General features: G+C 56.2%; 6 protein-coding genes across 6 annotated transcripts; 4 read left to right on the top strand and 2 right to left on the bottom strand.

The window, feature by feature from the left end:
* Nucleotides 1-92: 92 nt before the first annotated feature.
* Nucleotides 93-1,161, bottom strand: CCM_06559 (syntaxin 5; the record flags this gene model as incomplete). Its single annotated transcript, XM_006671700.1, has 3 exons — nt 93-117; nt 172-871; nt 924-1,161. The coding sequence occupies 3 exons, from the start codon at nt 1,159-1,161 to the stop codon at nt 93-95; spliced, it is 963 nt and encodes a 320-aa protein (XP_006671763.1).
* Nucleotides 1,162-1,743: 582 nt separating this feature from the next.
* Nucleotides 1,744-2,286, top strand: CCM_06558 (Helix-turn-helix, Psq; the record flags this gene model as incomplete). The annotated part of the gene is made up of 2 exons (XM_006671699.1): nt 1,744-2,101; nt 2,159-2,286. 2 exons carry the CDS (start codon nt 1,744-1,746, stop codon nt 2,284-2,286), a joined length of 486 nt encoding a protein of 161 aa, XP_006671762.1.
* Nucleotides 2,287-3,717: 1,431 nt separating this feature from the next.
* On the top strand, nt 3,718-10,810 carry CCM_06557 (uncharacterized protein; the record flags this gene model as incomplete). Its single annotated transcript, XM_006671698.1, has 3 exons — nt 3,718-3,767; nt 3,838-6,538; nt 6,812-10,810. 3 exons carry the CDS (start codon nt 3,718-3,720, stop codon nt 10,808-10,810), a joined length of 6,750 nt encoding a protein of 2,249 aa, XP_006671761.1.
* Nucleotides 10,811-12,391: 1,581 nt separating this feature from the next.
* Nucleotides 12,392-13,540, top strand: CCM_06556 (endothiapepsin precursor; the record flags this gene model as incomplete). The annotated part of the gene is made up of 1 exon (XM_006671697.1): nt 12,392-13,540. One exon carries the CDS (start codon nt 12,392-12,394, stop codon nt 13,538-13,540), a length of 1,149 nt encoding a protein of 382 aa, XP_006671760.1.
* A 342-nt stretch (nt 13,541-13,882) lies between these two features.
* CCM_06555 (uncharacterized protein) lies at nt 13,883-14,975 on the bottom strand (the record flags this gene model as incomplete). The annotated part of the gene is made up of 2 exons (XM_006671696.1): nt 13,883-14,817; nt 14,870-14,975. The coding sequence occupies 2 exons, from the start codon at nt 14,973-14,975 to the stop codon at nt 13,883-13,885; spliced, it is 1,041 nt and encodes a 346-aa protein (XP_006671759.1).
* Nucleotides 14,976-17,885: 2,910 nt separating this feature from the next.
* On the top strand, nt 17,886-19,996 carry CCM_06554 (GDP/GTP exchange factor Sec2p, putative; the record flags this gene model as incomplete). Its single annotated transcript, XM_006671695.1, has 2 exons — nt 17,886-17,900; nt 17,972-19,996. The coding sequence occupies 2 exons, from the start codon at nt 17,886-17,888 to the stop codon at nt 19,994-19,996; spliced, it is 2,040 nt and encodes a 679-aa protein (XP_006671758.1).
* Nucleotides 19,997-20,270: the final 274 nt, after the last annotated feature.

The following is a 20,270-nucleotide window of genomic DNA, read 5'->3' as shown; positions in this document are numbered from 1 at the left end:
GTAGATGCAAAGAAAACAATGTATGTCGTCGAGCCGTCCCAACAGGGAAAGAAAAGAAAAGCTGTAGAATGAAACAAATCGCCAGACGTACTCTAACCGGACACCAATACCCATAGCCTGCAAGGTTGTTAGCGTTCGTCTCATCATCATCCATGTTCATGTCAAACTCACAGGAAGAAAATCATCAGCACGCCAAACATTTTGGCTATTAGCCAGCGGTTGCCCGATACCCTGGACCAGTACTTGAGCAGCTCGCGCTGCGCGCCCTCCACATTGTCCACCACGTCCTCCGTGTTGGCGTCTATCCGCTGAATCATGTCGCTTTGTTCCGACACCATCGTCGCCAGCTGGCCAAAGATGCTGCCGAGCTCGCCAATCGTCTTCTCAATCGCCTCAATCGCCTCACCACGCTGCTGGATATACGTGTTGGCCGGCTGCGCCTCCTCCATCATGAGCAACTGGTTGTCGCTGACCGGGTTGAGCGAGAGAGTATCGGCCCCGGGTGCGGGCGAGGCGCGATTCGGTGTGCCGTACAGCGGCGATGCTGACTGCTGTAGCGACGGCTGCGCGTGCTGCGACACGTTGGAGATGAAGTTTTCGGTGCGCGACCGCGACGCCTGGATGTTCTTGGTGCGGGCCTCGAGCACGTCTTTGAAGTTGACGGACACGTCGGTCAGCTTGCCTTGCAGCAGGTAGACGACGTTTTTGTTGTGTTCCCCTTCTTGGTCGGCCCCCTTTGGGTGCTGCTGTTTCGACATCATCGAGAGGGCGCCGATCTGCTGGTTGAGGGACGACAAGTCCTGCTTGATGACAAAGGTGAGCTCGTTGATTTCAACCGGACGGTCGTCGAATAGCGTTCGTCGCTTGGCCACTGTAAGCTGTTAGCATACCTAATCAACCACATGCGCTGTCCGGGAACTCACGTTGCGCGAGCTTCTCCAGCTTGCCCATGGTCGACGAGATGCCGCGGCCAATCTCGGCCGCCTTTCTGGCAAAGTCGGAGCGTCGGGGCTGGGCGTCGCCATTGGCGGCCGCCTTTTGCGAGTCGGTCAGCAGCGAGCGTCGTTGTGCGCCGAGCTTGTTGGCGTTTTGCTTGCGCTGCGCGGAGGCGAGGACCGACTTGAACTCGGAGGTCCGGTCCTGGATCGACGTGGCGGCCATGGTCGGCGGATTAAAGTTGATGTTGTAAATGCAGCAGCGAAAGGTTCATGTAGCGACCAGCGCGGGATGCCTTTCGAGCAAGTTGTGAAGGAGCGTGTCGGGTGGGATGTCGAGTGTTTGGCGGCAAAGACGCACGTAATGCTGATGAGGCTGGGGTGGCCCAACGAGTTTGAGTTTGACCACGTTTTCAGTTCGCCCCTTGCAGTGGTGCTGCAGCGGCTTTAGCCGAGGGACTGGCGTCAGGCTATGAGGGCGTTGGGAAAAGAAGAAAAAATGAAGCAAAATTAATGGAACAGAGTAAAAGCACGCATCGGCAGCGATGAAGATGAAGAGAAAATTGCGGGCCGCAAAGACTGAAGATGGAAGCTTTCCTGGAAGATGCTGGGAAAAGGAATCATGCTGACGGGCTCGCAAGTCGCGAAATGCTTGGGAGATTTGGCTTGTGATTAAAGAAGCCCTACGATTGGTTGGAATTTTGACACTTGGAGACCCACAACAAAACAGTATTCACCCCCATTTGGCCGGGCCGTTGGTGAGCAGCCGTTTGCTCCTCCAGTGTCTGCCGGGAACGATGTAATAGCAATGGGCAAAGCCAACGAAGCCGACATCCAGAACGCGATCCAGAGCGTCAAGAGTGGTGTCAGCGTCACCAGTAGTGCGACTCGCTGGGGCGTGCCGCGATCTACGCTGAGGCACCGGCTCAAGGGCACCAAGACACACGCAGCCGCGGCTGAATCGCAGCAGCGACTATCCAAGCAGCTAGAGGTGCAGCTGGGCGGCTGGATCACGACAATGACGGCCATTAACGAACCGCCGACGCACAAGCAAGTGCGCGAAGTGGCGACGCAGCTACTCGCTCTTCAAGGAGATCTTCGGCCGCTGGGCAAGAACTGGGTGATTACATTCCTGCGGCGGAATCCCCATATTAAAATTATGAAAGGTAATATGGTTTGAGTTATCTATTGCACAATGTGCTTTATATGCTGATGCTTAATAGAATCGACCGGCCTTCTGGATGAGAGCGCTGTCAATGGAGCAATGGATGAGACCAATGGATGCATTGCAACTTTGAAAGGGAGTCTTGATCGAATCGCACAATACGTCGGATCTGATATACAGCCATAAATCGCAATACGCGGTTCACGAATAACTAGTTGCAGGGTTTGTTTGACGCAAGGTGGTATTCTTGCAGCACTATGCACGGCTGGGGCTGCGAGATTATCTGTTGTTGTTCTTGTAAATGCTAGAATTGAACAGATATCAAAGTTCTACAACCACGCTCAAGCTGATGCTTTTCTGAAGAAAAAGAATACTTGAGAGGAGTATCTCGTCAAGGAGGTTTGCTTGTTGTCGTGCAAATGGTCTTTACCAGGACGGGCCAAATCGGGGGCGGACCTGCGAACGGCCGTTCCCCAGTGCTTCAGCCACCAAATGAAATGGGATCAGGTGCCACAGTGAGTGGCTTCGCCACGGCAGCTTGCCACGATGACGACATGGTTGGCGGAATACGGTGAAGTATAGGCGCAAACACAAACACAAACAAGTAAAAGAAACGTTTGGTGTTATAGCAGTACTATCAATCAAATACTTAGACCTCAAGAAATTTTCGACAGTAAGAGACTGTCGCCTCGCGGGATAAGGCCGCGCTGACAGAACAGCTGGTCCCGGCGGGTCCGGTAATCTATTGCTGCTGATGTTCATAGGTTAGAAGTCAGCGCGGCGGCCCCCGGACATGTCAACGTACCTACGTGACGACAGTTGGTGATAAGGTGAGTGTGAAGCCGTCAGTGATACGCGACAGGTGTAGACGCAAATGCCGATGCTTCGTCTAATGTACCGTATTCCGTAAAGAGAGAATCTAATTTCCAAAAATAATCGCCAGCTGCGCCACACCGGTTCTTGTAGTTACAGTACATGTGATGGCTGGACAGTGGATTCCGTGACGGACTGATAGTGGACTGCTGCTGCTGCTAGTGGATGCTAGCGGGCCTGCTAGCGCGAAAAGCCCCTGAGCATGCGCTGGAGCTCCTTCAGCTCAGGCTGTGTACAGCAGTAATTCCACTGTAGCTCTTGTCGTTGGGCACTTGGCACCGTGGACCCTCAACTGCGGAACATGCCAGCCTGCCACCATTCCTGCACACCACCAGCCCAGCAATCACTCCCACCACGGCCACCACCTCATGTCTTACCACTATGACACGGAGATCATCCACGTCGGCTCTTTTTCTCCAACCTCCCATTCGTGCCACCGCCCGTCTCGTTTTCTTCAAATCTCTTCCCTACCCTCGTTGATTGACTTACTCTATTTTTTTTCTTTGTCGCACCCACATCCTCTTGTTTGCATTCTTTCTTACACTGGTGCTTGCACTGTATCATTAACTACCTACCTACCTGTCGCAATACCCCTTTGTCGCGGCCCGACACGCCGACGACATCTCGCGGGCCGTGCAGCCTTCGCCGAGCGCATGCTTGCCCGCAATTCGCACCGACAGAGCAACGAACCCTAGCACGAGCATGACGAGATAGCTTGCCTGTCCATCACTCGGCCCTCTCACCATGGATCAAGGCTCTTATAGCAGGCCGGACGGCCGCGGCCAGCCCACCCTGTGCGTGCCGAGACACCCACGGCTCAGACCTGCGCGACTATCCAGACTGTTGCTAACATATTTGCTCTAGATCCGCTTCCTCGGCTGGCAACAACAGCTACCAGGTCAACGTTAGCCGCCAAAAGACGAAGAAATGGGTCGAGGCCAAGTCGCAAAACTACGACGGCGACGACTGGGGCGCCGACGAGTATACGGACGACGAGATTGAACCACCCATGCCCCTATCACCTCGGACTCCTCAGTATGGTGCTCATCAGAATACCCCTCATGTGCCATCGCTGCATATTCAGACCAATCCGCCATCGCAGCTGCCCCAGCACCACCAGCCCTACCCGCCACCCCAATCGCGCCTTCCCCCCCCGGCGAATGAGCAGCCTCGCCAGGAATCATATACCCCGTCGTTGGCTCAGCCGACCTCCGCCGTACCGCAATCTGCCGGCGGCTTCCAGCCCCAGGGTGCTTCTTCGACATACCCTCTGTCGCCTCGCTCGCCGCCGGACAGTATACCATCAACAACCCCACAGTCTGCCTCGGTGAACAAGCCTCTTCCCTTTGTTCGGCCGTCGGATATCTACAGGCGAATGGAAGATGAAAAGAGCCGCGGATCAATGGACAGCTCACGCCCTAGCGCCGAGATCGCCTCCAACCTGTCTAAGCAGAGCTCGGTATCGTTAGCAAAACCTATGGCTGAGCCCGTCAAGTATCAGCCCCCAAGTGCGCCAATGCCTGCGCCGCGCACCGATAGCCGCAACGTTATCTATCAGGACCTGACAATGCCCGCGGGCCGAACGTCGCAGCAGCAGCCACCTGCCGCATCACTGCCACGATCAGAAGCGCCGCCGCCGCATGCCGCCCCCGAACTGAATGACGAGGAGATTAAGCGCCTATCCACGAGCCCCAAGCTTCCGGATTTGGCTCGCATGTCTGTCTTCGGCGCCGACTTTTTCTCCGGTGGATTCTCCATGCTGTCATCGGAGAAGATGGCTGCGCAACGGATTCCAGAGGTACCAGAGGTGGCACCAGAATTAAAAGTGGATAAGCCTACCACGCACGAGGTGAGCCATTCTCCCGCAGAGGCTCCAAACACCTTCGCGGACAAGACCAAGGCTGCTGCTGTTGCTCCAGCCATCATGGAACATGCTTCCATTAAGCCTCAGGTCATCGAATCGGCAGTCCACCAACCCCCAGCTGGCGCAACCACGATGACCGAATCACGGGGACCTGCCTTGCCGCCAGCGGAACCCAAGCCATCGGATCCTGCCGAACGGGCCACAAGAAGGTCCTCCATTGACACCGCATCGAGCTCTCATTCGGCTGGTGCTGCGACCGATATCACCCCGACGAAGCCTCTGAATGTCCGCAAGGACGAGAGCCCGGTACGATCTTTCGAACCCCCGCCACCTCTCCATCGCGAACCGACATTTGGGACAGACACGTCTTCGCCGGTCAAGGAAAGTGATATGCTGAGAGACGAAATTATCAAGACACTCAGCTCTCCAACTCAAGCCAGCAGACCGAGCGTTGAGACTGGATTGGTCGATGGCGGAACACAGGCATCGCAAAGCCACGCCAGAGAGAGCACCTACACCCTCCAAGACTATGACAGTTACTGGGCTGACCCGGGTACCGCGCCTGAAGCTGCTTCTCAGCCGCCCAAGACAATGAGCAGTATGCCAGGGGAGGCCACCCGAGCTGCTGCAGGAACTAGATCGCACGACCTTCCTCTCAAAGTGATGGAGCCTCTAAAGTCTACTGAAGAAGAGAAACCAGAAACCTCATCCCCAACGCCACTAGTGGTCGCTACTCAGCCTTCACCTCAGGTACCCACTAGTCAGCCTTCAACGGTGCCCGCCGCGCTTTCAGGACCGCATTCGACTTCTCCTCAGCAGCTCCCAGAGGCCTCGATTGTCTCGCACGGTGGCACAGATCTTCGCCGAAGATTTTCTTGGGAAGCAGAGGATGCCTCTAAGCGGCCACCCAAGGCTGCGGCCCCCACCGCCACGGCGCCGCCACCTGAGCCCACGCCCGCCCCGGCCCCAGCTCTTGCCGTAACGGCTGTACCTCCTAGCGAACCTCTACGGCAACCAGATCTTACTGATCGACAGTCCAATGCTCCTCCTGTCAGTGCAGCGATCATTCCAGCCGTCGTTGGCAGCGATAGTACTTCGCAGGGGTCGAACCGTCTCTCCCTTGCGGGCGAAGGGGCCCTCTCGACAACTGCGTCGAACGAGATTTCGGCACCTGTGGATGAGCAGCTCGCTATGAGACTGTCTGATCCAACCCCAGCCTCTGCCTTGAGCATGCCAAGAAATTCCAGCGCCAGTGTGACTCCCTTCAAGGACATTGTGAACCTGAATAACTCCTCTGAGAGGGTTGCCAAATTCAACGAGACCAGGGTCGCCTTTGCCATCATGGATATCGGTCTTGACAAGTGGCTTACGAGTCTGCACCAGGATCACCCAGAGCACCACTCCAAAAGTTTCAACTCGTATCAGCCATCTCCAACTTCTCCTACCGGGCTACCGCCTGGCGTTCAGTCAACGGCGCAACAGCCTTACTACCAGCAGTACTTGAACGCGAGTACTCCTGGCAGTGGAGCAACGTCTGGTCGCCGCATTGGCGGCATCACCGTGCCGTCCAACGTAGGCGGCAGCACTTTTGGTCACTCTGGAAACCAACTCGGAACCAAGAGCAAGGAGCTGATGCACTCGGCGGGTAAAATGGGCAAGGGACTTTTCAGCAAGGGCAAGAATAAATTGCGCGGGGACAAGGTATTTCACTAATGCTTCTTTCTTATACCACCCAGCTCATAGTGAGTGGGCCGTTTCCTTCAACTTTCCCTCAGGATGGATCCTCTTTATTATGTATTGATTTATGAATAATGCTTGAACTGGATTTCTGCACCACTGCGTTCATGACGCTGAGGGGTGTTGAGACAGGAATATCACGATGAGAACTATTATCCCGGACCTCAAAGCCCTTTCTCGATATCATTAAATCACGCACGTGAAGCGATCTGATATTAATGGTTGTGTTCTCGATAGGGCGATACGCATCCACCACAGCAGACCAGAGCGAAGCACGACCGTTCTGGCTCCTGGGCAGTTCTTAGCAGCAAGTTGCGCACCGAATTCTCTTCTTCCAGAGAGCATGACGACCCCCGACAACAACCCCGAGAAGAGCAATCAGCTGCTCCAAGGCCCAGCATGACCATTGCGCCGCAGATTCCAGTGCCCGAGCCTGTTTCACCGCTGCTACGCGAGACGTCCCCAGACAAGTCGCTCCTTCCTGCGCAACATTCCGCGCAGCAATATGTGCGTGGCGACCAATTCGCGGCCCATGGCACATCCGAGGCGCCACCTTTGGCTTCCTTTGTTCCGCCAGCTAGCCAGATTCGCATGGTTCCATCCGAGACTGCGCAGGACCCTGCTGCTACGGAGGCTCCTGCTAGGGCGCCTCCCGTTACGGAAGACAGCGGAGTGGGCATGTTTGCACGTCCAGATGACTCTAGCGATGAGCCCAAGAGACAATCTTCGTTTGTCGGGTTGCCACCGCTTCGCAGATCCTCGACCTTTGGATTGAAGTCCAAGACTCGCCGTGCTGCCGAACGCTTCCCGCTGGACGAAGACGAGGGTAACGATGTACCTGGCCTTCCTATAAGTGACGTGATGGAAGATCTTCCGGAGCAACCAGAGGCGCCACAACAGTCGCGTCGCGAGCATACAGGCGCTGCACAAGCAGAATTCTCTTCTCAGACCGTGAACAAGGATGGCGTCACTGTGCAGCATTTAACTTCGTCCGCTGAACAATCTCCCGACAGATCTGCGCGGCAGCCTGTCATGGCATCTTCACAGCCTCAGCCTATGCACCAGCCAGTACCCCCACTGATGATGATGTACCCGGGTCAATCTGGCCCCTGGAGACTAGAGGAGAGCCACCTGGCGGAGCCTCTGCATCAGGCAAAGAATCGATCCGGCCACAGCCCTATCTCTCCATCCATGAGTTTTGGATTTGACAAGGAAACCGGACAATCAGCGATGATGCCCCCGCCGCCGTTACCCGCAAGCGTTGCTCGACAGCGCAATGCCGATGTCCCGCCTTCGTCTGCCCAGCGCTACCCGGGCCTTTTTGCGCCGCAGCACGAGGACGAGCCTCCGCAGCGCCCGACCTCGCAGATCTACTACGAAGAGATGGCCAACCCTCGCCACAGCGGTTTTGAGTACTCAATTCCAGGCGTCGGCCCGCCTACTGAGGAGAGAGGCCGTGTCAAGCGAAACTCGGGCCTTTTCAAAGAAATCGGTGACAAGATTGTGCGTGCCACCTCGCGTGATAGGAGGAACTCATTTGTGGAGAACCAACGCCAAGCCGATGTGCATGGCGACGGCGCTTCCGAGTCGAGCTTTGGTACAGAGGAGATCCCGGATCGCAAGAAGCGCCGCTCCAGTTTCTTCAACGCGCTTACCGGTCGCGCCTCGATGGACCAGGGATCTCAGCATGGCCTGTCTGCTCTGCAGCGGTCTCGGACCGAGAACTTGCCCGTGTCTTCCTCGGAGGACCTGGGCTCTGCTCGAAAGCGCTCCGTGTTTGGTGGCGTCATGGCCGGCTTTGGTGCTAACAAGGGTGGCGCGTCCGATGCTCCTACTTCAGGACTCGCCAACCAGCAGGTACTAGACGACGAACAGCCGCTTACACCCAAGAAGAAGCGTTTCTCTGGTATTGCCAAAGCCTTTCAACGGCCCAACCAGGACCGTCCTTCTTCTGGCATTTCGACTGGTTCCGAGCACAACCGTCGCGCCTCGTTCTCCAACCTGCTCTCGAGTCTCACTGGCAACAAGGGCCAGCAGCACGAACAGCAACAGCCCGCAGTACCAGCTCAGGATGTAGGCGGCTTTGTATCTACCGATCTGCCGCAAAATATCCCCCCTGCTCCACGTCAGGTTCACGCTGCCGATGATTTCCCGGCACCGAACCGCGATGCCGCTTTGGCCCCTACCCTACCCGACCAGCGCTTAGATGCCACCCAACCGCTCTTTGCTACAGGTGAAAACAAATGGGGCATCGACCGACCGCCTACTTCTGGTACTGTCACAGCCAACGAGACCAGGGCCGAAACTGCGGGAGCGACTGCCGGCAGTCACCTGTTGCTGCGTACCGCTGATTCAAGCACCCCACGTGAAGCTCCCACTGCGCCGTCCGAATTTTCAGATTCCGAGACAGAATTCAATGAGAATGCTCGCAAACCCTCCGATGTGACGCTCTCAATTGCTTCGGTTGGCGGGGAGGAGACTTCCGACATGCTGCGCCGGGACACCAATGTCAGCCAGATAACTCCTAGTGTCGTCACAGATGTCCCGTCCCAGGACGAGCAGCAGAAAACTCCGACCGCACAATACCCAAATAGTCCCGGGGGTTATCTTGTCCATAATAACAGGTTGCCCGTCGCGGTTCCCCCCTCTGCGGGATCTCGGGGATATCCGCAGGGACAGCTCCCGCAGCCCCAGCAAGATCCTCGAGCTGGACTGACGGGGTCCAGCTATCGCCAGGGCATGGGCCAGTCGGCTCCTGGCACCCTGTACGGTCAGCAACCCATGCAACGCCCCAGCCAGCAGCAGCAGCACATCCAGCCCGGCTTCAGCCAGCCCGCCCCGCGATCTAGTCCAGTGAGTGCATCGCCCAAGGGGTGGAAAGGTCTGAGGACCAAGATGGCTGGCCAGATGGGCAGTATGCGCCCGTTGTCCCCGACCAGCAAGGGACCAAATAGGGGAGACAAGGCCGCGCCTAGCGATATGTTGTTCAATGCATTTAGGCGTCTGTCGAAGCCGCAGGGCCCATCTGAAGCGCAGCGGCAGCGGAGTATGCCACCAGGAAGCGCTCCTCCAGGACGACAGCCACCAGATTCCCAGGTCTTTACACGGCAGCAAGGCCAGCCTAATGTGACTGGGTTTCAGCAGATACCTCCCCAACAAATGCAATATCAGCAAGTGCCTCTGGGCCAGGGTGCTCACTTCAACCGAGGCCCCTATCAACACCTGATGCCCATGTATATGCAACCGCAGCAGCATCTACAGCAGCAGCAGCCTGAACATCAATATGCCCCACAGGGTTATACTTCTACGTACGGCCACGGTAGCGTACAAGTGCCCGCCATGTATAATACTGCGACTCAATACTCCCAGCCCCAATCACCTCACCCACAGCAAGATGATGACGCCAACCATTATCAGCCTTCCGCCGCCGCTGTTGGAAATCAGCAGCTGCAAAGCAATGGAGCTGCGCCTACACAGGCTCATTCCCAACTTCCCCAGTCCGAGTCACAGCCTCAAACGCCTCTCCCTCAGCATCGTCATGATACTGAAAGCAACCCTCTCAGTCCTGCTTCTGACGAGTTTCGCACAAAGCCCACGGCGCTTACAAAGGAAGCACTGGCACAGCAAGATGCTCGGAAAGACTTGCAAGCGAACCACCTCCGCCCGGACGAGGCCCACATGGGCCTCGAATCTTCCAACAGCAACCGCGTCAGCCAAATATCCAACGACAGCCGCCGGCGCGGGCCGTCGCCCAAGTCTGAGCAATCGCCTGTCATTAGCCATAAGCAGCTGCAGGCCGCGACGACGTCGCCAGCTTCCCCTGGAACAGAGCGACATGTTTCGGCGGTCAGCGTGTCGCCTCTTGCTGGATCAAGCGCTGAAATTGTCAGCCCCAGAAGCGCCATGGCGAGCATCGAGGTCACCAGCCCCGCCGCCGCCCCTCTCGCTAGAGACTTGACGGGCGAGAGCAAGGGCCAGGTCTCGGACGACTCGCTGGAAGAGACGACCAAGCTGGACAAGAACGCGGCTGCTGCTGCCGTGACGACGGCAACGGAGCACGTCGTGGAACTCGAGGACACGGCGGAGGCGCGCCAGCGCACGCTCCGGATCGACGCCCAGGAGGAGAAGATTGCCTACGACCCGGAGGAGGAGAACCCCAAGATGAATGCGACGAGTTACCCAGGCCAGGAGTGGAATCCTTATGGTGAGCCAGGCTTTGGCGACTGGCACGAGTGAAGAAATTGTCCATATATGTATATCTGCAGTCATTCTACGCTGATTTACTGTGTTGTCAGCATTTTTGTTATTTTTTTCTCTAAAGTCCTTTTCTTCTTGGTTATGAGGCCACTGCCTCGTTTAGATATCACATTTTTTTTTTCCCATATCAAAGCTTCTTGCATAGCGTTGCTTGAGCTGATTTCTATCTTCGGTTCAATTTTTTTTTGTTTTGGTTGCGGAATAAGCGGATCAGTGTAATATTTGGCTGTGTTTGGTGATAGATAAATGAAACCTGGAATCAGGGTACCTTTCTTTCCTTGCTTGACAGAGCAAATGACCGACGATAGTAGCTCAGCTGATCCCATCATTCCTTGCCTAAACATGAGCTGGTTGTTCTCAGGGGCGCCAAGCATGAGAATAGGGAGAGATGAAAGTGATGCTGACGCACGATTCCGTTTTCCCCATCCTTCTCAAGCAGACCATTACCCCGCCGGAGTGAGTCCTCCGTTAAATACACTCAATAACGTTTACTCCGCGCCGCCGACGAAGGAAGTTGCCGCTCGCGCCATGAAGCTTGTAGTTTAGCTTTTTCGGGGACGTGTTTCAATCCTGCCCTACATGAGTCAGTTGAAGAGGGCTACATTGGCGGGCGCCGTTCATTGCACGCACACTCCGTGATATTACTGTGGCGTTACTCAGCAAGCAGGAAGCGATCCTCTTGGGCTCACAAAGGTTCTTAGCCTGCCGTCTTGGGATCTGGTGGTGCCGCATTCCACGACGTGTGGGAGGAGAGTTTGACGGAATGCAGGTGCCCCGGCACGCTGGTGATTTAAGACCTTTTGCAGACTTTCCTTGCGAGGTAACTCCTTACGAGGTAACTCGTCATATTTGACGTTGACTGTCCCTCGCTTTCCAATTCTTCATTGCCGGTGTGGTGGCGCGCCTCGTTGGCTTTGTGGGAAGCTGGGAAGTGACAACTGCTTGGCTGGCGAGTCAAGAGAACTCTGGCTAGCCTGACAGATGAGCATTCGATCTGCTACCCGCTCCATCGCCTCCGAACTCCGCCGACCGAAGGTGGAAACCTTGGACCCGTCCCGAACCGGAAGGTCAATTCATACGCCAACCACGACCGGCCATAAAGCCCGCCAGCCTTTCTAAAAGCGTGGGGAGGTAGAACAAGGCATAACGGTTGATAATTTTTGCGCCAATTCCTCCCTGCGCAACACGGCTAACCTGCTTACAGCAGCTCGATGAAAAGCCGACGGTTATGGAGATGCAGAGTCCGGAGCCGCGACCTCGAAGAACCTCTCCCAGCTGCTTACTTGGGCCAAGGTTGCCAAATGTCTTTGCATTTGGAAGCTGTGAATCCCAACTGTATTGCTGATGTCGTCCTGCATCAACGATGACGGGTCATAGCGCAAGCACACGCGATGGGATGGCTCGCCGTGGGGGCAGGCGAACTCTGTGTATAAAAGGGCACGATCATGGCCGTGTTCTGAACATGGGATGATCCAAGCATCCCCAAAACCCTGCATACATTCTCATCCGTTACCTACCACCTCTTTATCCTTGTGCAGACCAGCACTCACCTCCTTCACGATGGTCCATCTCAAGTCCATCCTCGCCTGTGCCGCACTGGCCAGCGCCGCCGCCGTACCGGCACCCCTTGGGAGCTTCGCCGGCGAAAAGGGCCGATTCACCGTTGCTGTCAAGTACAACGAGCACTTCCAGCGCGGCGGAGGCGGCGCTCGCGTGCCGTCCGTCGCCGGCCGCGACGACGGCGGCAGCACCACGCCGGCCTACAACAGCAAGGCGCGGCCCGACGCCGAGTACTACGCCGAGGTGCTCATCGGCACGCCCCCGCAGACGATCAACCTGCTCTTCGACACGGGCTCGAGCGATCTCTGGCTGTTTGGCGCCGACGTCCGGGGCGAGGTCAGCAGCGGGCAGACCAAGTGGAACCACACGGCGAGCTCGACGGCGACGCTCGTGAGCGACGGAAACTGGTCGATCCGGTACATGGACGGCTCGGGCGCCAAGGGCACCATCTACCAGGACACGGTGTCGATTGCCGGCGCCGCCGTCAGCGGCCAGGGCGTCGAGTACGCGACCGACGTGTACCTGCAGAAGAGCGGCGAGAGCATCCTCGGCGTGCCCGTGTCCGGCATCGTCGGCTTCGGCTTCGACAGCCTCAACGCGGCCGCGCCGCAGCAAAAGACGCTCTTTTCCCAGCTCAAGCCGCACCTCGACCAGCCCGTCTTCACCGTCAACCTGCAGCACCAGGCCGACGGCACGTTCGGCTTCGGCTTCGTCGACGCGGACCAGTACACGGGCGAGCTGGCCTACACCGACGTCGACGCCAGGGACGGCTTCTGGTCCATGACGTCGACCGGCTACCAGATTGGCGACGACGACTTCGTGGCGCTCGAGTACAGCGGCGTCGTCGACACGGGCGGCTCCGCTTTCGTCGTGCCCACCAGCGCGTACAACGCCTGGCGGGAGCAGGTCCCGTCCGGCGACATCACGGAGGACACGGAGCTGCCGGATTTCTCGTTTGGCGTCGGCAATGCCACGATTCGCGTGCCGGGCGCCAACCTCAAGGAGAAGAACGACAAAGGAGGCTACTCGGTCACCATCTATAATGGCGGCGACGAGGCCACGTTTGGCTCGCCTTCCATGACGGCCGCCTACGTCGTTTTCGAGGACGGCGACAAAGGTCCGAGACTGGGATGGGCTGCTTCTAATTAACCATGCTTACATAGTGAGACTCGCCAATATATGCTTATATACTGGCACTTTTAGCATTCAGCTTCGCAATGAATACCTAGACGTGTGAAGGACAACCAGATTCACTTGGTAGAGAAATTGTATAGTAGTAGCGAATATCTACCGTGTGGGAAATTCTCACATCACCCAAATCGTGGCCATCACCGCCTATCATGTCAAATGATATATCAAATGATAACAGATGGACTGTCTGGTGCATGCAGGCTAAAAGTAGTTTCGCCAACTTAGCCTCGGTGTCAGTCAAGATTCAAGTACCTCGTCTCTAATTTCTATGCAACATGTAGATCAAGTCGTACTCGCCATCTATAGGGCAGCTTTGGTCCGCCCTGTCGTGTTGCGCTCCATTTTCAGCGCGAGAGAGACAGTGTGTCCAAGCATAATGGGGTCACCCGATTCGTCTCGAATCTCAATCGCCTGATCAAACTTTCCGCCCGACAGCTGCTTGGCGAGAAGGCGCACGTGGAGCCACTCGACGCCCTCTTCCGGCAAAAGGTCCTTGGTCTCCAGATTCAGCGCCAACGTAGCGAACCAGTACGGCTGCGACTTGCCCTTTTTCTCGCCGGCCTGTCCCGACTTGGACGCCTCGGCCTTGTCCTGTTTCTGAAGCTCGTCGACCATGGCCTTGACTTCCGGCGCGAACAGATAGCGATCCAGTTCGTACGGGAGTAAGTCGACAACAAAGGGCAGCGACTGCTGGGTGAGCTTCTCGCCCGTCGTCAGACGCACCCACATGTCAAAAACGCCGGGTGTGAAGAGGCCTCTTCTAGGCACGTACATGGCCTTGGCGGGTAAGCTGGCGGCGTCTTCTGTCCAGTCGCCAGGCGGGACACTGAGGGTCCAGTTGTCGTCATGGCTGTCCCTGCGGAGACGCTCAAAGTCGGGGTCGGGCACAGACGTGCCGCTTAGCTCGGCGGGTGTCTTGTACGCGGTCGGGAGAGTCAAGGACGAGTCAAAGTCGTCCATGTGGGCAAACACCATGTAGGCGAGCAGCGGCCGGCGCGCCTTTTCGCGGTCGAACCAGGGTGCGGCATCGAGGAGCGGCCCTTGCCATATGCTGACCTGGAGGTTGGACAACATCTTGCCGTTTTTGACATCCTCGACGACAATGACGGCCTGGCCGACAGAGCAGCGGTCCGGGAAGATGTACTGTGAGGTGACTAGATGCGGCTGGCCGCGTCTAGCCGAATACTTGGAGGCGGCGATGGCCATGCACGATGCGCTGTATCCTCCATTGACGACTATGCATAGCTGGTTAGCCCCTGTCTAAACTTGTACAAGTGGCGGACATACCGTTGCCTATACAGTACTGGGGCTCGAATCTGACTTTGAATGTTTTGTCATCTAATTCTTCAAGTCTGACAGCGTCATGAAATTTGACGATGTTCGCGGGTGCCATGATGGTGAATAATACTGTAAAGGTGGCGGAGTTTGCGTGATGGGCTTCTTGTTCCGGCCGGAAACGGGACGCGCCTAATTGAAGCCGATTCGAAGGTGAATCCGTCTTGAAGGAAGCGATGCAATGCGAGTGTATAACTTGGATGATAAAATTAAGGTTATTGACGATTTTGAACAGCATACAAGTGCAGCTTGACGAGCCTCGGCTTTGCCAGCGGGTGCTTGGCGGCTACTTGAGCGGTATGGTACCTCGGGCAAACTAGGCAGATTTGACAACGATTAAACTTACAGATCTTACACGGGCGCGAGGCAGCGATAATCAGAGATGCATTGAAGACAGCTGACAGCAGCGTACGGGTTGGTTGATGAAACTAGCCGTTTACATTTTGTTTTTCGATTGTGCTGCTGTATCACGGCTGGAGTAGTCGGTGGTGCCTGATTCGGGCCCTACATAGCCTGATTACAAGGTGCACCAGAATGGATCTACCGTTGCACCGCGGTTGAAACATCTGGTGCACTGGGGCGCTGTATTGACTCTGTGACACAGATGAGCACAGCAGCGCGAGGGTAGGCTTATCGGGTGACTACCTAGTGAGATGAGCGCATCAACAAGTCTTAAGAGCATCTCACGAATCTTGTGAGTTTGGCGGCTTCAGAGCTTGTGCCTTGCAGACACTTTGACCAGTCGGATAATACCAAGCTTGGGTCGCAAGGCGGTGCCATCGCGTTGACGGAAGAACGGCAGGGCAGGTGGTGCCATGGTAAGCACGTGGATGATGAACGAGTCTTCGTTAGTGGTCCCCGGTTGCTGTCATGCTCAGCTGGCACAGGGACCGTACGCAGGACAGGCATCCCTCGATAACATGTCTCGGTGCAAAGAAGGCACAAGTGATGGTGCCTGGTTATTGACTCTTCTGCAATTTAGGGCGCAAAATTGGAACACTTGACTGCAGGTATCGACGACGGGAGAAGCAAGTTTCAAAAGTCAGTGAACAACTGCAGCGAGGCGAGGCGGCGGTAGGCTAGCGAGCGTCTTTGACTAGGGATCGGCAACTTGTTCTCGTAGGTCAAACTCAAGAGACGCGTAAAAGGAGAGGTCGTGGGGCGAGTTGAGACGGCGAGAAAGACTTTTTGTGGGATTGAGGCCGTGCGGGACGAAAGTCGTGATGGGAATTGTCGAGACGAGACGGAGGATCAAACAACGGCCAGCTGCGAGACTGTGGTAGGAGAGTCCGTGACAGTCGCACAATGAGTGAATGCTCTGTAGGTGTTGCTTTTTGTTGGATCTGGTGTGGCCAGTGGCGGGACGATGCGCAGTGTGGTGTGGGGGTTTCAGTTGGGGTGGATGTATGGGGGTACATACATAGGTACGTATTTAATTCGTACATGAGATGGAATGAATCGGTCGAGCGATAAATAGAAGGGAGTTGGTCAATGATGGTTGTAAGATTTGTTGAACGTCTTGTGTGATGTTGGGCAACGGGCAGGTGTTTTGTTTGCAACTTGGCAGCTGGCAGCTGGCAGCTTGCAGCGAGGTACAATGGAGTAACAGTTACGCAGGCAAGAGATGCATCAGCGTGGGTACACATTGCTGTGGGCTGCATCAAGGTTACAAACAGCCTGCAAGAACCCATCTATCTAACTACGGCATAACGGGAGAGTTTTAGGGCGTGAATTGCAGTGCAAGTTTATGGCGCCACAGCCCCCTGTAACCCCTGCAACTGCACTCTTGTAATTTGTATTGAAGACTGCATGCCAATGCGCTTATCATGAGGCCAATGAGGCGCATGCCTCTGCTATTTGTAATAAGTTAATTTCTTCTTCAACTGCCCATCGTTCGTTCGTTTGCCGGACCTCGTCAATGCTTCTTTTCCTACTGTATTTTCCTCCCCTTTCTATCCTTACTACAGTAACTAATCAATTCGACTCAATTTAGCCTCTCGGCTAAGCAAACAACGCCCCTATCACATCGCTCCCACTTGGCCACCATCTCGGCGGGCCAGTCACCTCACCCGAGCCCTCACGTTACTAGGCAGCGCTTCCCTAGACCAGGTGATTGGACCACCAGACTCCTCGTGGGTACGCCTACAGTTCGCAAACTCTCGAAATAATGACGCTAACTTGCTAGTTACGTCGTTGCGACCAAGCCTGGCCCTGGCTACCCATCCAAAGCCTCGCGATAATAATAACAGGAACCTTGCAAGCGTCGCCTTGTCTCGCCTTTTCCGCACCTCCCCCGGGAATCGCTCTCTCCGAACAAATTACTCGCCAGGTCGCCAGTGACCAGACTCGCCACTGGTCCTCGCTCCACCAGCCGTCTGTACTCGCAGCTTAGCTTGGCACGACCGTCGTCGTCGCCAGTAAAAACAGTTGCGGCATCGTCATCGCCATGCTTTTACGCTTTGATTACTAGCTGCTCACTGCCTCGCTCACGACCGACCCGCCGCGAAAAGGCCTGCACCTGTATTGCTGCCTTCACATCAGCACTCCAATTGTCGCGTCCCGCCCGCTGTCCCGATTTGTCCGACCAGTTCGCCCGCTACCTTTAGCGACCTGCCTAATTCCGCCACCTATTTTCCTCCCCCTCTCCACACTGTCTGGCAGCATCGCTCTCCGAGCCCCGAGCAGCTTTTGCTTCCTCCCCCCTCGACTTCGCCCTCGCCTTCGCCATCTCTCAGCTTGCTTCCCTCCGCGTCTGCTTGCCCGCGTCGGCTTCCTTCCCCCACAGTCTCCGGATTTCACGCACGCTCCTTATTCTTCAGCGTCTCCAGATCCGCCAATTCACTCCGCCTTGGTCCTTCCGTCGACCCTAAACCGGAGCTGCTCGCATCCATCATGGACAGGTAAGGAAGGTTTGCCAAATCTCCATCGACGGAGAAATCCACCGCCACCCAACTACACCGTTTACCACATGGCCACAACACATGTGCGCCTTACCCGCCCATTGATCAACTTTGACTTTTCATTCTTATTATTATTCGACTCGCCACTACCTAGCCCAGACCCGCTGACCTCTGCGCCTGCGCAACACCATCTAGTTTTATCCACGTTCCTGGCTGGTCGCAGCATCTTTCACATCGGCCATCATCTGCTCGTCCCTTGAGTGGTCATTTTCGCTCGCTTTCCTCCGTCTCAAATTCCAAACCGTCGCCACCTTCTCCCTCGTCCTTACCACGACCATCTCTCAAGTCGCCCAAGTCTACTTCACAACTCCCCAAAATCTCCCTCTCCGCGACCTTTCTCAACGATGAAATGAGTACCCTTCCCGACCCCCGAAGCCGGCGAGTGAGCAACGCCGAGGACCAGCAAGACGAGCCCGGTACCCCCAGTCACCATCCCGACCTCAGCGACGAAATCGCCACTCTCAGCACAAAACTTATCAACGCCATCAACCACCAGACGGCACTCGATGACACTCTCAGCGCTACCCGCCAAGAACTGCAGAGCGCACATGGGCGCATACATGAGCTCGAGCAACAAAATGAGACGCAGCGCGAAATGATGGCCGGCGATGTCTGGATTCGCAAATCTACTGTTGAATCCGACAAGCGTGCCATCAAAGCTAAACTCGACCACGAAGTCTCTAAACGTCTAGAAACCGAAGCCGAAAATAAGCGCATCGAGACAGAGCTCGAGACCTTGGCCACGGCTCTCTTCGAAGAGGCTAACAAAATGGTCATTGTCGCCAAGGAGGAGTCAAAAGAACGTGAAGACGCTGTCCAGCGCAAGAATGACCTGCTGAAAGCTCAGCTCGAAGAGTCCGAAGCCCTGCTTAGAAATCAGCAAACCCAGTTGTCCGAGCTCAAGCGCGTCATGGAATCCATGTCTTCCCATGACGATCAGCACACAAACACTACCGCGCCCTCATCACCGGGCCTACCCAGATTAAATACCAGCGACCGCTTGCCGCCTCTCGATGCCGCCGCGATCTCGCCTCTGCCCGACCTCTTCGCACCCGCGCCCCCTACGAGCTTTCCGCACCTCATCCTCCCAGTCCTCCGCAATGACCTCAGCGCCTATGACGATTTCATTAATCTCGCCCATCAGTCCCACAAGCGCGCTGGCAGTCGCATATCTTCTGGCTCAATGGGTGGCCTCGCTGCGCTGGGCCTCGGGCTGGCTGGCTCTACCTCCAGCGGCCACATGTCCAACAACTCAACGTCGTCGCTCCAGAACCCCGCTTCCGCCGGCAGTGGCCCCCCATCGCCAAACACACCCGCATCTTCCACCCAGGGGACACCCAATCAGCAGCTGCCGATTCCGGCGCTCAAGGAGACCAAGTTTTACAAGCGCGTCATTGTTGAGGATATCGAACCCACGCTGCGCCTCGATTCTGCTCCTGGCCTGTCTTGGCTAGCCCGACGCAGTGTCCTTACTGCTGTTACGGACGGCAGTCTGGTCGTTGAGCCGGTGCCCACCAATGTCAATTATGCACCAACAGCCCGGCCGCAGCTCTTTCCCTGCGCCCTTTGCGGCGAGGCCCGCAAAGAGACGCAATATCTACGCAATCACCGCTTCCGCACGAGCGAGTCGCCGTCCGCGCAGCGATACCCGCTTTGCAACTACTGTCTAGGGCGCGTACGCTCCACCTGTGGCTTCCTGGGCTTCCTGCGAATGGTCAAGGACGGCCACTGGCGCGCCGATGACGAAGGCCACGAGAAGACGGCCTGGGAGGAAAGCGTCCGACTTCGCGAGCAAATGTTTTGGTCCCGTATAGGTGGCGGCGTCATTCCTGCCTCGCAAGCAGCATCGCCCACTGATGACGTAGCGCCTGCATCCGTCGACAAGGTCCTTAGCACCACATTAACAGTGCCTTCTATTTCACCCGTCGCTGGCCAGACGGCGAAGAGTGCCGGTGATGCCAAGCATGTATTCGATCACAAGGCCCCTGTCAGGGAGCCGCGCACGCCGCCCGAGCAAACGGACATGCCGACACCCGTGAGCCAGTACGGCGAACCGGCGCTCCGCAAGGACACTGAGCAAGAAGCGGCCGCTGAACAGCCCGTTATCGTCGAGACTTGAGCAGATGCAAGGCTTTTCCTGGCGGATAGAATGGGTATATACTCAGCGTCGTCTTTTTGTTTTACTATTTTTCAGACATCATCCATTTTCTGTACATTACACCCACCAGCAAAGGTCATGGATGGATGGCTCGGTCGCGCGTATCAACGAATGAACCTCTGCAGGTCATTTCCACCACACCGACCCCAAATCTTGACATGCACTGGCTATCATTTCTTGCGCGGCGCATTTCTGGAGTGGCAAAGGAGGGTTTCAATTACCAGGACGTTTTCTT

The sequence above is a fragment of the Cordyceps militaris genome (assembly GCF_000225605.1).
Source record: "Cordyceps militaris CM01 unplaced genomic scaffold CCM_S00005, whole genome shotgun sequence".
Lineage (NCBI taxonomy): Eukaryota > Fungi > Ascomycota > Sordariomycetes > Hypocreales > Cordycipitaceae > Cordyceps > Cordyceps militaris.
This window is presented reverse-complemented; position numbering and strand designations above follow the sequence as displayed.